The following is a 13,209-nucleotide window of genomic DNA, read 5'->3' on the forward strand; positions in this document are numbered from 1 at the left end:
ATATCTGCAGTTCTATTTTTTCATTTAAAATTTTGAATGACGATAATATTTTTTTTAAAAATTATACTGTCTTTCTTTAAAAATTATGATATTTTTTTATAAAAATTATGAAATTATGATATCTTATATTGATATTATGGCATCCTGTTGAAATTATGATTTTCTGTACAGCATGTCATAATTTTTATGAAGAAATATAATAAATTTTATAAAGAGGTATCATAATTTTGTGAAGGGATGTCATAATTTTTCGGAAGAAAAAGGATATCATAATTTTTAAAAAGGGATGTCATAATTTTTAAGAAGATATTTTCATCATTCAAAATTTCAAACGAAAAAAAAAATGGTGGCTACGTGATCCAACAGGGTGAAGCAGTGCGCTCCACATCAGATTTTCTACACCGCGGGTGGTGCACAAAGAATCTCTCTCTAGGTTCAAGTTTATTGTTTATAGGCCATTTAGAAATTATATCTAGAATCTTTAATTGCACTTGCAGAGTAGAGGGGTACGATTGTTGGAGCAATCTCAATTCATAAAGGGGATGTTTGGTTCGTAACTGAAATCGAAATGAAAATGAAAATCGAAATGGTTTGGAATTGAAATCGGAATGGTCAAATCCTCTGAAGCATTTGGTTCATGATCGGAATCGAAATTGGAATGAAAATTTGAATCTATAGAGAAGAGTAAGGATTGAGTTTTATATATATTGAGTCATTCTTATTCCATCTTAGAATCGAAATGAAATTTTTTCCAATCAAATGGTTGGAATGGGAATCATTCATTTTGATTCTGATTTCAGACCCCCCTAATCAAACATCTCTGAAGTGGAATCAACATTGTTCCTAAAATGATTATTTAGCTTGGACGTATCTGTAGCATCTGCTAGTAGCATGCTCAAGTGGGTTTGGATCTAAAATCAGGTATATAAACCATCTCTGATCTGCTAGTAACAAAAATGCTTCCAAAAATTTACCAGATCCACCATTGCTGAGGATTGTTTGTCTGCACACAACAGTAGCCCGTAGCTTTGCTCCAAAAGCAAATGTCATTTGTGGACTCCATGCATTTAAGGGGCAAAAGGGACAGATAACTGCCCATAAAACCCCGCGCTCACAGCAGACTCTAACCAAAAAAGTGTTTTCCCTGATGACTTTAAATAAGGATGCGGTTTAGCGTGCAGGTTTCCTCACCATTTGATCGCACCAGGAGACGTGGAACAGCGCCAACAGTCCCAGCAAATCTCATCCGCACACAAGCGGCAAGGTCCGTAAAATTAGCTACGTCCTCAATAACCACCAAGACACATGTTACGTTTCCCCAACTTTAATGCGGACGTGGATCCGACATGATGTTCTAGGTGAGTGTCTTGATTGTAGCACCTGCAAAATTTATGCCGCCTGCATATGCTAGAGGTTTCAAGCTTTGACAACTACTAAGAAATTAAAAATCAGAAACAACTCATTTTGATTTAAAGTTCATCATCTTTTTTTTTAAAAAAAAATAAAAAAAAAGGTTCAACGTCCTTAAAATGAACAATCTTGTAAAGATTTTCTAAGAGGGAATAGGATCGCAAAGAGGCCAGAAAACGGATAATAGGAAATTCTTTTAACAAAAAAAAAAGAAACTCGATTATTACTCGATATGACCCTAATGAAATATTCACAAAATATAGTCATCAATATAAACATCTTCCTGTAAAGATCACTTTTTTCAAAGATTACATTAAAATTTACTGAGGTTTCGAGTGAATAGAATAATTCTACCAGTCATTGGTGAAATAATCGTAGTAGACCCAGAACCTGCTTCGCCTACCCTTCTTTACTCCAATAAGGATAACCACAGGGTAGTGTATAGTGTTGCAGCAAGCACTGCAGAAGATACTTCAATGCAAAATACACGAGTGAATGGCACATTTACTCGAACAAGCGAGCCACAGCATCTGGCATGTTGCATTAGCACAGAAACAGAACTGAGTATTACGTAGATAATTATATGTAAACAAACAGCTGGGGAACATAGTGATAAACACGATTAGCCATTTACAAAATAAAATTACAAACAAATTGCCTATTCTTAAAGGTTCTGGATATGTTTGGAGTTTCCTGGCTAGTTCAACCCGCAGCCTGGGACCGCTGTAATGTTAGCCTGATCAATGTAACTTTACTCGTGAATCATTCTATTTCTGCCTGATTTTTTTGAAAATCTATGTTGCATTAAAAACATCCAGAGCATTCGAGTATCATGACTAAATCTCTGGTCGGATCTTTCTGCATGCATTCAGTGTCCCCAAGTTAGTTCTTGGAGACAAGAATACAACTGCCAGCAAAATTAAACAGGAAATCATCTAACAAACTGCAACTGATTTTGTAAGCCATCCGCGCTTTCACAGTCTGAATTACGCATGATGACTTTAGCTGTTAATGTGTAACTACAAATATTTCAGAATGTGAAACTGGAAAAGCCTCTTTAAATCAGCTGCAGTTCATTTGATGGTTTTCTTGTTGATCTTGCCAGCAGTCATACACTTGTCTCAAAAAATCAACTTGCGAAACACAAAGCACACAGCAAGAGGGCCCCACATCCAATGCTATAGTCATCATACCAGAATTTGCAGGCAGCAAACCAGGATCATCTGCAGACCAGAAAGTATTAATTTTTAGATACTGAGCTATCTGCAACACTATTGGAAGAGCTGTCTGGCACAACACCACAGGAAGAACATCTGCTTGAACTGCTCCCATCAGAACAGCCACTTCCCTTCCTCTCTGATGGCCATTGCTTCCCTTTCCTTACTTCAGAAGACAAATCCTGCATAACAAAGACCTTTACTAAGTTTTATTTACTTCCGATGCTTTGTTGAACTTGTGATGCTGTATGGGTCAGAAAGCCACCTTTCTTTTTTTAATGAATGAAGGTCGGTTATCATAAGTTCTTTTAAGGCATTTCATTTTGACTTATTTTGTATCATATGCCATTCATCTTTTTTTAACTCCTGAAAAATCCCAGAAGCTGTATTTCCACTAGATGAGAGGATGCAGACTAGAAGAAAGCATTATGGAATTGTAATAGCTTCTTTGCCCGGGCCACAATAACCTATAATTTTGTGAAATAAGAATGCAGATAGTTTAAACACTGTAGAATCTATGAGATGGAAATGAACCTGATCATTTGCTTCTTTTGAATGAGAAGAGGGGACAGCAGATCCAGGAGTCTTCAGTTCTAGCTCTGTTGCAACATCACTAATATCATCACTTCTTTCTCCACAGCTTCGTTGCTGCCGATCAGATGATTTGCTTCTAGAATCTTGTCGGCTTCCACTATGAGACTTGTTACCACTTGGGTGTGGATGTGGAGGGATGCATTGAGTGGTAGGCTGTTCAACTTGGACATTGCAGGGGTGAGCATATGGTCCATAGGTCGAACAAGAATTTGGAATGGTTCCAGGGTTCTGATTCCGGAAGAAAGGATAAGGCTGTAGTGAGGGGTGAATGGGGATTGGACCGGATGGAATTGGAACTGGCATCGGGAATGGATATGCAGGGGGTGGGCCCATAATGACTGAAGTGTCCATTGCAGCCCATGGATACAAAACGCGAAGCCTTTGCTGATACCGAGCATTCAGATTATCAATTTCCGACTTTAAAGCTGCTTTCTCTTCTCTGAGCTCATTCTTCTCTTGAGTCAACTATGAGGGCAAGCGTATGATATAAATCATGTCAGAAGAACATTTGAGACTTATACAGCTTAAACTTTATCATTCCAAATCAAGATGACTGTTACCTCATGTGATTCTTCAGAAAGTGAAGTATATTCGGCTTTCAATCTGTTCACCTGGGCAGTCAAGTCTTTCAGCATCTGGATCGTATCAGCAAGGATGGTTGCCTTGTCATTTTTTGGTCGATCTGGGTCTATATTTTTGGAAACAAGTATGTTATCTTTCAGAAATATATATAAATGGACATGCAAAATGTACCTAGCTTAGTTGCAGATCACAAATTTAGCAACAGTCAACTGCATTGTCATGTGAAACCTCCCAGCAATAGAATCTTTCATAAGAATGGTGTTCATTTAAAACACAAGATCTGTAACCTACAGAAATTAAGAAACAATGATTCCTTTAAGGAACTGCAAGAGGTTTCGCAGTTGTCTCTATGATGTGGCAATGTTGATACAACATTTCTTCTGTTTAGAATTGGGGTTCATATGAGGGATGGGAATAGTTGAAGGACATCATCTGCTTTACTTTATGATAATAATGTCAAAGAAGATGACTTGTGCTAACTTATATAATTAAAGTTAAATGTCTTTCCACTAACAATAACTATTCTGTGAGGGAAAAACACAAGAAATATAAAATCTATTCATTCATTCTCCATTGGAATCAAATATAAGACTATCATGCATAAACAGCCTTATTTATTGTCATTTATTCTTCCAAACAACACATCCTCAACTATATATTTCCACCCACAGCATGATCTCCTTTTCTATCTTACACTATGTAGGAATTCAGCCCCATTCATTGGCCCCTAATCAAAATCCCTCTCTTTATTTTCCACAATTGACTGTTCATTTAGAAGAAGAGGAGGCCTCTATCTATATTTAACCCAGTCAGTTTGTAAATTGAAAGATTCTGTAACTATTGGGAAATTGCAATAGCAAAACCTAGATTTCAATTCCTACCTCTCAATTGTTAAAGAGTTCTATACAATTTGATTTCCCTAAGTGGATGAACAGATAAAATAGAAAAGTTGGATAGCCCTTCAACACCAGATAGTCTTCCTTTTATTTTTGTTGGCCTATAGTTCCACATATATTTGGGCATGCATTTAAGTTTAAATGCCCAAAATCTGTGGTTTACCTAGCGCATTTCCCAACTCCAAGAATTGTTCATTTAGTCGATCCCTCCTCAGTTTTTCACGGTCAGCTTTCTGAACCTTTCGTGCAGCAATCGAATCCTTTACATCTTGATCCACCCTTTGACTGCAAGATAAAAATCAAACTGATCGTCAATGAAAAGACGGGTGCACGCACAAAAAATAATGTAAATTCCTTGTACATAGGCATAAAAAATCCATTGATATGACCAACAATTATTGAATTAGAGAATATTATGAAACCAAATCAACCATATAAACCAGGAAATCATATTATCGCACACCAGCAAACAAAATCAACCATGTAAATTGGGGTACATATTATATTTAAAAAGAAAAATAGCTTCAAAATAGAAGCTACAAATGTTGTTATTTTTCTAAAACAATCTCAGCACAAACATTCTGACTAGTCAAACACAGTACATGAAAACAATCTTTGCAAGGGAGTTTTCTGCATCTTCTAGAATGAAATATAAGCATTAACCAAATGCAGTTCAAAAGCATTTGCTAGTATCAGTTGGACGTGAAAATAACCAACATCCTTCCCAAGAAGGCATTAAATTGAGGCATACATTAAAATGTCTAACACCTTGTGATTGCACTTAATAAAATAAGCAATTGGCGATCAAAATAGCATCAGGCATTGCTCAAGAATATGTCAAGACAAGAGATATCTAAAAGACCTGGAGTATGTCAAACCTGGTTAAAACCACTCGAAGAAATCAGATCACAGTAAACTTAGACAAGCCCCTCAATGCTTTTATCTTACAGTTGAACTTCGCAGAGATTGCTGTGATATGTTTCAACAACTCTGAGCAACAAAATGGAATGATTGCAAGGGATTTTGTATGGATTCAAATTATCTTGACTTCTTAATAACAAACTTCATGTCATTGTCCAATTTAACATTCAAAGTGATATATCAATAATTCCTTTCATTAGCTAATACTCACAGAAAAATTATATAGATGGATACAATTCATGTGTCAATGTTGATTGTTGGAGATGAAACATAGATAACATGCATACTTTGTACCATTCACATCCTCATTTCATTTTAGATATGAGAATTTCATCCACCATATCAGGCATTTCATGGTCTTGTTATATCTTGTGATTGAATTCTGCCATGCAATAGAAATATCATTGCATGCAAGACCTTAAATTCAACACAAAGTTCAATCCCTGCCTCCATCATTTTAAAGCCTGGCATAGCTTTACCAACTTGCATGTCTCTAAAAAGCTCCTACATGAGTACATGTTTATCATGTCATCATATCAAAGATCCTCGCTCATCTGATGCCAAAAAAAAAAAAAGATTCATATATTTATGATGCAGCTTTATCAATTCATTATACATCCAAAGTTTGCATTCTTTAAAAACAACCAAAGCCCATCACCATCCCAGCCAGCGAGCCCAAGTCCCCATCATCATAGTGCTCAAGGATTTCTAAAAGGATCAACATCAAGCACAAGACATCAGAATTCTTTCTTGCATTAACAGCTCTTTTCAAACAACTGATACCATTCATTTTGTTACATTAAATCACATCAACAAGGCTAGAAAATTGGAGACTGATTATCAAGCAAAGATTGACATCCCAGGTTCTATAAAAAATAATAATTTCGAAAATAGGCTCCAAAACTCATATCTCAGATAGTGCCTCCATCTTCACACAGCAATTTGGTCCTATGCCTAACTACCTCCTGGATAAGTTTCCTTCTCCATCTTCCCCTCTGTCACAACTAGAATTCCCCTCACTCTAATCTTATCTCTAAACTGAATCAAGTCATGTTTAACTTTTAATTATCATTAGAATCTTTAGTGGACAATGCAGACTCCAATTGACCAAGATCCAATCCAACCAATTTGAGCACCCACTCCTCAGTAGTTCATGTTCAGCAAGCCATTAATTAGCAGAAGTTGTCGCCCATCCATTGATATCGTTGATGCCAACAATGATAACCTTTTTATCACCTTGTTCTTTTATAGCCCAATCATCCATCTGTTGGAATAACCAATAGCAATGCACATTAACCTTCTACATAACATCTGATGAAAGCTTTCATCCACCCATTTGACCCCTAAGGAACCCCAATACAAAAAGCTATCCTAGCACAAAACCTTTATCATTTCTTTCAAAAGGGATATGCCCAAAACGCACTATAGTGTCCCCTCATTGCAATCCTTTTCCTCTATCCCTTCTAAGCTCTTCTAAAATTTAGATGCATCGCTTGTCCTGTTCTCCATATCCTCCTTTTTCACAATCAAATCAGGTACTAGCTTTTGCACAAGCTCTCCAACTCTTCCAAACAACCAAACCACTATGTCATACTAAACTATCACAACAACAATGTCCCATGCTTTGAGCTAAGGCATGTCTGAAATGATGCACTCCATCTTGTCCTTTGACACACTCCCCTAACCTTACGCTTTGTAGAGATTGAAAACATATCATTTCCTACAATGAAAGAGAATGCTTCGTTCTATATCTCTTGCCAAAATCATGACTCTTGTAGTCATTATTGGCCATGGGCTGCAAATATTCTTAGGTCAAGATTCAAGACAGTGCCATTTGCCTCGCCAAGATTGCACCACTAAAAGTAGGAAATAACATAGTGTATTTGTGATTTTGTAATTTCAATTATAAATAATCATATCTATTTTTTCTCCAAGACATTGACCAGATGACTTTGCTAACACACAAGTGGAGCACCCCTTCCTTTTCTTAAGAGGTTCAATTTTTTGAAGGTCAGCTCTTTCCTTATTCTCCCCATTAATCCAATAAAGTTAGAATCCAAGTTCATATTGCATGTACCTGCATATGTTTGAGCATAATTAACATCGTTCATACTCGTCTTTGACTGTCAATCTCTAAGATTCAACATATTCCTAAGATCCAAATGTATTCGTGCTTCCATAAACCCAAAGTTGTGATGTTTATTTAGTTCATCTGAAAAGCTTAATCCTAACCTCATGTTAAGGCTAAAGACACCAACCTATGCACTTGAAAAATGAAGCTCAACTTTGACATGGGAGAACAAAATGCACTAGCAACTATAACAATAGTAGTCACCGGTATTTATGCAAGCAATTTGCTAATGAAATTTGATGCTCCATATATCAAGCATACAGTAATATATTAAGAGAGAAAGCTGTATCACTATCACACCATGTAGAATGCCAAACAATGGAACAATGGGAAAGCTGCATGCTAGTTGAAGGACTTTGTCAAGTGCCATTAAACATGGGAATTATAATTGGCTTTAAGCATTTCCATTTGAGGAGTGTGGTCATAAAGTTATGGTCAAATAGTTAAGGGGAAACAATATGAAAACCTGATCATGGAATGCTGAGATCATATTGGATCTGTTCTTCCATAGACAGCATGAATTTATTTTTCCTTGTCATGTTCTCTTTATCCATGACTATAAGCATGATGGGTTGATTTTGCAACTCAAAAGAACATAGTTGCAAGTACAAATATTGACACATCATAAAATCTCCAAGACCTTAAATTAGTTCCTGGAAAACATGATTGCAAGACAGACTTTTTAGGTGGCAGTGGATCTAAGCAAGGAGTCAACTTTGGTACATCCCTTGACCTCAGAGAGAATTTCATTGTGACATCGACCTCTGATGTATCGATTTGACCAATGTGATTACACATTACTCCTAACCTCTATGGCAATGTTTGAGAAAAGTATTTGCTACAACCCTCCACCTTAAGCATATAGTCATTTATCTCTCTACCGTAATTCACCTTATCAAGATTTCATGTTAAGCAACTAGGCAGAAATTTCATAGCCATGTTGCATAAGGTAGTGCTCCAATCAGTATAGGAGCTTAATTATGACTATTTGCTAATATCAGAAAAACAAGACTGGACTATTATAACTCAAATTTGAATAGCAGCCCAAGCCAAGTACTCTAAACTTATCCTAGCTTCACAAATTAAGACTTCCTGACCATAGTTGATTATTAGAACGGTTTACCAATGACATTTTCTCTAAGGTAAAACTAAGGGCAGGAGGTTCATATTTGGACACAATGAAAGCCTTCCACAAGGACGTGGCACTAACTGTGAAAACTCCACCCCAGAATCAAGCCTCTTGAATGGCAGCACAACTCATGTTTCTATGCTCTCATATCTCAAGACTGGACTGGCAACCGTGAAACGAGGGTAACTGATCAACGTTGAGTCGGATCATAATTCCTCAACAAATTCGGTGGCATGTCCAGGAATTGAAGTGATAAGAACCACGGAGCCAAAAAAAGGCATCCAAGCTAGATATATGCGTGATTATTTGGGAGTTGAGATCCTCAGACATTTCATTAGGGCACCTACCAGCCTCTTGTATCCCCCACTTCTCCTCCTTTAATATTCTGGTTCCCAATATTTTGTTCCCTCCATTTCGGTTCTTGGACCTCTTTTCTTCGGAATTCTCAAAACGAATTGACAACTAAAGATTGAAAGAATTATTAATCTCGCCCCAAATTTACCCATTTTCCTTTCTTCTCCCTTGCGTCAGTTTCCTACAACATATCTGCACTTGAAACAAAGAAAGCACGTTCCTTGCTCCTAGTCTAGATCCCCAAACCGAAAAATTCCAAATTACAGCTTATTCCAGAACAGCTCGCAACATGAAAAGCACGAAGGTTCTAATCAACTTGGGAGGCATAGGTGGTCACAGTCCAGAGCTCATGGAACCAGATTCAAATAATTAATCAGAGAAGAAGGCATAAGAGACAGAGAATACAAGTGGGACGGACACCAACCTCGGATCCGGCAACCGAGCGGGGTTGGCAGAGGTCGTCGGAGGCGCGATGGAAGCCGTTGTCCTGGAGCTCCGCCTGGGCCGGGTCCGGGAAGAAACCTTCAGAGGGCTTCCATTGATCCATTCACACACACCCTAGGAGAGAGAAGAAGAAGATAAGCGAGAGGATTCTTCTCTCGCCGTGTGCCAATTTCCTTGTATCGTGCCGAAAGGAGGCGAGATCGCCGGGAGTTAGGTCGGAATCTTGGAGCGGGGATGGCGTACTCCCGGAGGGATTGCTCACAGAATGCGATGGTAACCCGTGCCTTCCACGAGTGCGCGGATGATATGGAACGCAACCATATCTAGATTCCTTATTAAAGTCGGACCGGTGGATTCGGGTGGGTGCTGGGTTGGCCGCCTTGGCCCACTTCGAAGGGAGGCTGGCCGGGGTAGACGATGGGTTTGGACCGTGAACCCAATGCGCACACGAACAAAGCGCTAACTAGTTTTTTCGCTGCCCGAAAATGAAATTTTAGCATCAAAAGGGCAAGACGCCCGGCCAATCCGATGAAGCTCGACTGGATTGGACTTCTCTGTTTCGAATGGGGCGTGGCGTATGGTACGCAAAACGGACAGTGGGAGGCGCGATGAGGATATGCGATGGATGAAGTCCTCAAGACCAAAACCCCCGCACAATCCGCATTGAGCTTGGTACACTCCGCTCCATGCATGCGCACCATGTGCTGAGGGCTGGCAGCTGGCGGGCTTTCTTTGGCTGGACCGATTATTTTGCGTCAGACCGCAGCTTAACGCTACGTATGTGCCAGGGCTGCTCGATTTGATAGGGTTTAAGAAACTCGGATGGAATGTCGGTCCGAAACTGATGTAGCGGGCCAAGGCGGATGAGATGGAATGTCGGTCCGAAACCTCTCTGCTCCGCTAGAGAAACTCAGTACTTGAGGTGTAATAGTAATAAGTAAACCTTATAGTGTTATATTTTAGGTAATTTTATTTTTGCTGTGTGCAATTTGGGATGGAGTGGTCGGCATTGGAAATTTCAGCATTCTACTTCCTTCAGGCTGCTTGTTTTCCAGATCTTGTCTGTGAAAAAGGTAATTTTAGTTCAAAACTGACTCAACTAGGCCAGTTATTAGTTTGTCTGGATCATTAGCTCCAACTGAATTACAACTTAGCAGCGAAATATTGGAATGCTTTGAATGAAGTCTAATTAGCTCCACTTCTTTTTGTTTTGTTTTTCAAGAAATAAAAGTGAATGAATTTAGCATGTGACTTAGATCGCATGCGCCTTGACCAGCAAAGCATGAACACTTTAGTAATAATTAACTTATTGTAGATCCGTGTATCCTTGCATAAAAGAATGATTCATCTTCTTTGCAATGTGCATCATTGGATTGTGAAATAGCTGCTTCAAGATCTATGCAGGTAGGTGGCAAAATGATGTTAGATTAGTTTGAGATATGTGCAAAATGTGATCCAATGCCTGATGTCATAAAAACGGATCAGTCATTACTTTGCACAAAAGATACAAATCAAATCTTTTATTGTAACCTTTGTATGACTTCCATATCAAGGAACTGCATTAAACAACTATGCTCTGTTACTGCATTATTTTGGTCCAATATCCTTCTGTTCTTTGCAGCCCTCACTTGTACCAAAAAAACACAACTATGCTTGGGCTGAGGAATTAACCATCCATTCTTATCTCCAACTAGGTTTTGCTTCGGTACTGCTACTATTTTATATTTACTAATAATCATATTTATTACTAAATTCCAGCTCTTCAATTTGGAGAACGACAGCAATGGTAATTAATTTCTAACTTGGTTCATCCAGTTGAGAAATCAGGCAAGTTTTAAATTCAAGAAACAACGTGATCTCTCATCAATGCCTTGACTTATGGAATGGATTAAATTCTACTGATTCATTGGATTCGTACAAGTGCATCTAGCGTAAGTCAACCACATCCATTTAATTGTTAGAAATATGGGGAACGAGAGAAGAAATCAAGTTGCCGTTAGACATTGACCCGCCCAAATCAAAAAAAAAAATACATTTATAAGTTTCAAAGTTTTAGTTTTCAATATTTTTTTGAGCACAATATATCTAATGGGTTGGGTTCATTCAGGCCTAAGGCCTAGATAGATCATGTCAGCATATGACTTATGACCCAAAAAATGGGAAAATAAGACAATAGGGTAGCTTGGACGTAAATCATCAATAACTATTCATAGGTACTTTAAAAATGATAGCAAAAAGGAAATCCTTACATGGATGTCCTTAATTAGGTCTAGTGGCAGAAAAAGTTGCATAAACTCGGTCCTAATAGATAGTGTGCTAATTAGATAGTTTTGGTCATTAACCTTTTTTTTTTTTTTTTTTTTTGAACTAGATTTATTGACAAAACCTCACGATGATTTATTTTCTTAACATTTTCTTATTGTTTAGCCATGTTGCTATCATTTGATAACACTCCACCACATTTAAGTTTTATTTAATTAAAATATTTCAAACAATGATTGAGACACGGCAGATAGGATTTTGAGGTTCTTTTTGAATAAACAAGGTCATGAAAGAATAGTAGTAAAGTATCCAGCCCAACGCACACGCATTGGCACCCTCTGGCTTTGTTCAAGAAATATCAAGTTTGGTATCTTTCTGAGCTTGTTCAACACAGAGATGAACAATGAGCTTGTTAAAGAAATATTAAGTTTGGCTTTGTTTCACATGTATCCGCCCCACGCCCCGAACACAGGCATCTATATTGGGTCATCTTAATTTCTATAAATGAAATCTCAGAGGATGCAATTTAATTTACAGATACTTCCACAGTAGTAGATCCGGTAACCATGTAGCAATGGATTTAGCTGACGTTTTTTTTTGGATAAAGTGGCAATGAAACGGACTTAAAATACTAAAGAGCATACTCAATCGGAAAGGACAAAAGATGGAAAAGGAACGAACATGCGGACCAACTCAAAGATCACGAAGATATGTGAAGCCAACCATATCCCTCTACAAGATGGATTTTAAGTTGGGGGGATGCACCAAAATTCAGAGAAGCGTGTCTCGATACTAACGAATCTGCTGTATAGTTGGTCTCTCTAAATACATATTGTGCTGAAAAATAATCATATATATATAAGACAATCCGAGCAATGTCATTCAACACATACAAGAGATTATGATTCCGATTTATAGAAATCTTTTGAATCCATCCTATTACAGTGTCTCCTTTCAAAATTAAATTCTTGCATCCGACTTAGCTAGCTCATGCTTTACTTTAATCTTATGATGCATATCTTGTAATGAATGAGACTTGCCACGCATTTCCACCACCACTTGGACCACTAGGTTTGTATGACCATCAGAAATTGATGTTGTGCAGGTGTGGGGAGATAGGTGGTGTGAATCGGGGCTCAAATATTGTTCAGCCACCTGTGCATGCTTTATGTCTATGCGTGAATTCTGAGGCAAATGGTCTTCTCTCCTGATTATACTAGTAAAGTTATCCAACGTGGATTGCCAGGGATATAGAATTAGCAACTCAAC

At 37.9% G+C, this 13,209-nt stretch overlaps 1 protein-coding gene across 1 annotated transcript; it reads right to left on the reverse strand.

Moving 5' to 3' along the window:
* Nucleotides 1–1,953: 1,953 nt before the first annotated feature.
* Nucleotides 1,954–9,990, reverse strand: LOC105044120 (transcription factor bHLH121). The gene is given in 6 exon segments (XM_010921913.3): nucleotides 1,954–2,809; nucleotides 3,162–3,686; nucleotides 3,782–3,909; nucleotides 4,863–4,984; nucleotides 9,659–9,682; nucleotides 9,684–9,990. Coding segments are annotated over 6 exon segments (1,056 nt in total). The 5' UTR covers nucleotides 9,782–9,990; the 3' UTR covers nucleotides 1,954–2,650.
* Nucleotides 9,991–13,209: the final 3,219 nt, after the last annotated feature.

The sequence above is a fragment of the Elaeis guineensis genome, chromosome 4, assembly GCF_000442705.2.
Source record: "Elaeis guineensis isolate ETL-2024a chromosome 4, EG11, whole genome shotgun sequence".
In the NCBI taxonomy this organism is placed as follows: Eukaryota; Viridiplantae; Streptophyta; class Magnoliopsida; order Arecales; family Arecaceae; genus Elaeis; species Elaeis guineensis.